Source organism: Brassica oleracea, chromosome C5 (genome assembly GCF_000695525.1).
Source record: "Brassica oleracea var. oleracea cultivar TO1000 chromosome C5, BOL, whole genome shotgun sequence".
NCBI classification, from domain to species: Eukaryota; Viridiplantae; Streptophyta; class Magnoliopsida; order Brassicales; family Brassicaceae; genus Brassica; species Brassica oleracea.
The window spans coordinates 26,777,268-26,782,564 of record NC_027752.1 but is presented as its reverse complement, the minus strand read 5'-3'; the positions used below and the strand labels follow the sequence as shown (position 1 = coordinate 26,782,564).

Below are 5,297 nucleotides of genomic sequence, written 5' to 3'. Positions count from 1 at the left end.
AAAATTGATAGACACATATATATTATAATATATATCAATTTAGAATTGAAAAAAAAATATTTATATAAAAATAAATGAAAATAAAAATCCGCGCGGTTGCGCGGGTACAGATCTAGTTTTCAATTATAAAAAAAAGTTGGAATAATTTTTTTTTTGGATTTATTCTATTTTTAACTTTATAGTGAAATAAAAACGAGATTAATCCAAAAATAAAATAATAATTTGTTTTATTTTTGTTGCATTATTTAAAATTCAATTCCATTATAGTAAAATTCAATTCCATTATTAAATTACTCTATTTGGTATAAAGTAACACATCAAAAAAATATAAAACGATATAGCATTTAACATTTTACCCAAAAGACGTAAAACTTTTGAAAATTTATAAAGCTGGACGAACCCCTCTAGATATGGATTCAACATTAATATATACAAGAGTATTACTGACTCGCATAGAATTATTTGCATCTCCAGATTTATTTTCTTTGTATTTTATTCAATTACAATCTCATTATAGAAAAGGTTTAAGAGCAATTAAAACAATGCACGTCCCTTTAATTATCTTCTGAGAAAAGACCAAGGTCCTGTCGCTGTCCCAATCCTGTCACAGTTGCAACATCATTCCGTTATTAAGAAAAACAGTTTTAACCTTCTTCACTACAAGAACAAAGAGAGATTCAGAGATATTTTACCGCCAGAATCCAACGGCTGCTCTAAGACTCATGTAAATGGTAAGACCAAACCAAAGACCAATAAACCCATGAGTCGCCGAGAGTAAGACCAAACACAAAACGCTAACTATAGCCACCATAACTAATGAAGCTGCGGCATAACCAAAATCAGATGCTCCAAAGTTAACTCCATCGAATACAAACGCTAAGGCATTGATTGGTTGTGTCCCTGCCACGAACTTCAGGAAACAAGAACCAGTTTAGCCACAATCTTGGTTTAGTTAATGGTTTAAGGTTAAGTTAAACTTGATTACCGGAAGTCCTATGCTAATGAGATGTAGCACTTTATCGTCTTTAGTGAATAGTCTTGCTCCGAAATGCAAACCTGTTCCAAGTATAACCGCGAGTAGAAAACCAAGAACCAGTCCCAACTGTCACAAGATTTAGTCTTTAGCTTTCGGTTTATTTTAAACCGAATCTTTAAATGCTTATTTCATATAAGAATGTATACCTGCAACACACGTGAAGCAGTAGCTGCAGCTCTTTTGTAGTCCTTTTTGGCAAACGCACTCGCAAGTATTGCCTTTAAAAAGACCCATTTGTTAAAATGTAGAACCGCCTTTATCGAATAAGATAGAGTGAAAGGTCAATGGTTACACCTGGCCAGCTACAGCGAACCCATCTGCAAGAAGTGAAGTTGCTAACCAAACCTGCAAGCAAACTTGGAAAGCTGCCATGGAAGTGGGTCCTTCTCGTGCAGCTAGTGACGCAGAAAGAGTTACACAAAATGTCACTGCAACTACTCTCATCAGTAAAAGAAAGCCTAAGCGAAAAAAGAACGACACACGAAAACAATAGTCAAAACGATATTATTGTATCAAAGATCTCACAAAGGAAAACACACTGCAAGTTTGCAAATACCATTTTTCATAAATCTACAGAACTGAAGATGTTTGGTACTCATTTTAAAAATATCGACTTGACCCATCAGTTTCCACAAGAGTATTCCACACATAAGGTATCTGAAAATTAACATATATAAACCCGTAGTTATTAGAGAAGAGATAGAACTTTTAACACTCAAAACGTGAAACTAAACTCACTGGGATATAACATGAGCAGTGGCTGCCCCTGTAACGCCTAGACGAAAAACGAATATGAAAATAGGGTCGAGTATTATATTTGTGACATCTCCAATCACTGTGGAAGAGATTAAAAGTTGATCATCAGCTTTGTTCTGTTTCAAGGACTTAGACCATATTAAAAACATGGCGTTTTACCAGTTGCGTATAATGGAGTTGTCGTGTCTTTAAATCCACGGAAAACACCTTGTGTCGCAAGCGAGAGAAGAACAGCGGGTGCACCAAGTGATCTGAGAGATAAATATCTCTGAGCAGGTCCCAACATTGGAGAATCCTGTAAGAATTTGAAATTTTTTTTGAAATATTTCAATCATACAACCCACACACACATATATATATATATAGTGAGACAGAGAGATCGATTTTTTACATGTTTAACTCCCATGAAACTCAAGAGAGGTTTGGCTGAGGATATAAGAAACACAGCCTGAAGAAGGCCAAGAATGGCTCCAATGATTAAAGCAGAAGAAGCTGATGGTATGTTTCTTTTCTTGACTGGAGAGTCACTAACACTAAAGATACTGCAACTGTTTTTAGATTCATATGGTGTAGAAACTGAAGGAAAGATCAAAAGAACTAGTGATTAGTACTTCAAGAAATTAAAATACTCACAATATATATAATTATATATAAATATACGTACTGTTTCCAGGAATCAGTTCTTGAGTTTCCTCCTTTGTGTTGTTAATACCAGTTTCAATACATTCTTTATAATCTTGGTTTGTGTTTTCCTCAGAACTACAAGCATCTTCCTCTGCTACAAAGGAAGTTGTGATGCTAACGAGTGGAAAGATAGCGATTCTTGAAACTTGGTTAAACAAAGCAATTGAAACTCCAACTGCAGCAAGCTCTACAGGACCTGTAAATCATCATCAAAACAAGAAAACGAAGACCAAATTGATTTCCATCTTGAAACAAAACTAAGAAAATGATCAATACTTGTTTTTTTATTGGGTTGTTGTTGATACCAATTTGGCCTATGAAGGCTGTGTCCACAAGAGATGCAATAGGATCAGCTGTTAATGCAAGTGCTGCAGGTAAAGCTATTCTTGCTATCTCCAAACCGAGCTCATCAAATTTAAAAACTGATCTGATACATCAAAGAAAATCAAATTATAAGTTTATTCTTGATCACATAAAAGAAAACAGAAATTTTACCCAAAAAATGATTACCTGAAATCACTTAGGAAGATGCAAAGAGGGTTTCTTGGAAAATCACAAGGAGTTTCTTTGGTGTAGCCATCTTCAGACATCATTAAGAGATGTTACTGAAGTTTTTTGAGTGTTTCTGAGCTTCACAAGTACATGAAAGAATGTGTGTTTGTGTATACAGAATCTAGCAAAGTAAATGATTCTCGGTTAGTTAGGTGACTTTTCATTATATGCCCCTCAGAATAAAAGAGACGATTTAATTATTTATTTTCAGGAAAATAGGTGTTTCAAGTTTAACCACACATTACACTTCACCTTTAGACCTCAATCTCCAATTGATTGTTGATTCTTGCCTTGTGCCCAGAACTCTAGAGGGTTCCAGATAAAAATCAGAAAATCAAACTTCTGTTCCAAGAACAAATTAGCTACGATCAAAGACTAAAACATTTTTCTCTCTTTAAATAAAAATATCCAAAAAAACACGTAAAACTCAAGAAATTAAAGAATACTACCTCCGTTTCCAAAAGTAAGATGTTTTAGATTTTTTTCTTGTTCCACATAGATTTTCTATATTGTTAAGGTATTTTTTTATACTTTTGAAGAACATTAATGAAGAATATTTGAATTGATTAAATTTCATTGGTGGAAAGTTATTGGAAAATGTATAATAAAGTAAAAAATAAATTAAATTATAAACATTTATTAAAATTCTTAATAAGCGTGTATACTCTAGAAAATCTTAGTTTCAGGAACAGAGGGAGTATTAGACTAAAGATTATAAAGAAGAATTTGGTTATAACAAATTTTCCATCTCTTGAAAGTTTGGTTAACGTCAATTACTTTTTGAAAAAGTTGGTGTCAAGTGACAGAAAACTACCCAATAAAATTATGAAACTTGTATGATTTTTTTCTGAAAAAAGAAAAACATTTAGGAAATTAACTTTAATCCAAAATGTGTGAGAATTAAACATGTGATTCTTAACGAAGAAAGACTGAAATGCAACGTAAGAAGAACACACCTGTTTTATATGAACCAGGAGAAGTCAATAATATGTCTTTTTCTCGTTTTATGAAACAATCTCAGCACCTCAGCTTTTTCATTTGTTCTCAAGCAGTTTGGAATATGTAAACACTAGACTTTGAACAAAAACTAAGTTGATTGTGCCGTGAATAAAGGGTTTTCAAATAGATCACAGTGAATACGAACCAGATGATGAAATGGTATCAATCAAGGACTTGGAAAGTTGACCAAGAACAAAGTAATTAAGGAGTTGGCCAAAACAAAAAAAAGGAATTTGGAAAATAAATGGTCGAGAGAAGACGATGGGTCTAGATGGGAGGTGGAACGTGTTTTAAGGTTGAACATTGGAGAAGAATTTCAATTTTAACGGGAGCACTAGCCTATAGGAAAATATCAATCAAAAATGTAAATATTTCCATTATTTTCCAATAAAATGACTTCGGTAAACAATATACTAAAATGGTTTGCAATTTCCTTAGAAAAATTCAATATTTTTAATTCTATTTTTCACAAATTACACTTTAATAAAAAAATTTATAAATTGATATGCAAACATCGAATTTAAGTATATTTGCAAAATAATATATTTTTAGCACAGGGACGAATATTTCTTAAATAACATTTGTTGTGTATAGTGTAAACCTTCCCAGGATATGTACTAAGATGTTTGGGATTAGAAAATAAATTAGATATTAGCTTGATTACGTTTGATCAGAAATAACCTTTCCCATATGTACCTCTTTCTATCCAGGTTACATCGGACGGGTTTTCTTAGCTATCTGTATAACTTACGGTAGAACTTTTTTTCTTGGCTATCGCAAAATATATAGTAAGATTTAGGCTTAAAAGCTAAATTAAATAATCAAATAGAAAAAAGTAAAATTAACTTGGGATATGAAATGTAGTCGGATCAAATTTGGACTCTCCAAATATTTGAATTTAAAGTTGCAAAAAATAATTGAATTTGGATTTTCTTCGAAAGAATTTAGGTTGTTTAGGATAGTGAACGAATATAGTAAACACTCGTCGTCTGAGAAGTGAACTCACGCTATGACATGTTTGCAATATCAAACATGATCAAGAAAATTTATGGGAACACAAAATGATTTTTTTTTTTTTAGTATATATATATAAAAAAAATCAACCCATAAAGGGCATACCGGAACGGTAGAACTCGATAATAGACTAGGCTTATCACTAAGTACATGGAAAAAGAAAAAAAAATAGTGGGAAGGAAAAAATAAATTGGCCGAAGCTTTAGTTACAGTGGACAACATAATTGTCCAAAAAGACTCTCATGAAGATAAATGT

At 32.4% G+C, this 5,297-nt stretch overlaps 1 protein-coding gene across 2 annotated transcripts; it reads right to left on the bottom strand.

The window, feature by feature from the left end:
* Window positions 1-387: 387 nt before the first annotated feature.
* LOC106343471 (MATE efflux family protein 1-like) lies at window positions 388-4,327 on the bottom strand. Of its 2 annotated transcripts, none has more exons than XM_013782694.1 (14): window positions 3,985-4,327; window positions 3,281-3,370; window positions 2,987-3,149; window positions 2,782-2,903; window positions 2,457-2,672; window positions 2,184-2,368; window positions 1,952-2,087; window positions 1,775-1,871; window positions 1,593-1,693; window positions 1,331-1,494; window positions 1,183-1,254; window positions 986-1,102; window positions 693-910; window positions 388-601 (listed from the first exon to the last, which is right to left on the bottom strand). In XM_013782694.1, exons 3-14 carry the CDS (start codon window positions 3,067-3,069, stop codon window positions 559-561), a joined length of 1,554 nt encoding a protein of 517 aa, XP_013638148.1. In that variant the 5' UTR covers window positions 3,070-3,149; window positions 3,281-3,370; window positions 3,985-4,327; the 3' UTR covers window positions 388-558. The 2 variants fall into 2 exon arrangements, with proteins under 2 accessions (XP_013638148.1, XP_013638147.1); XM_013782693.1 differs by having other exon boundaries at window positions 3,281-3,333.
* Window positions 4,328-5,297: the final 970 nt, after the last annotated feature.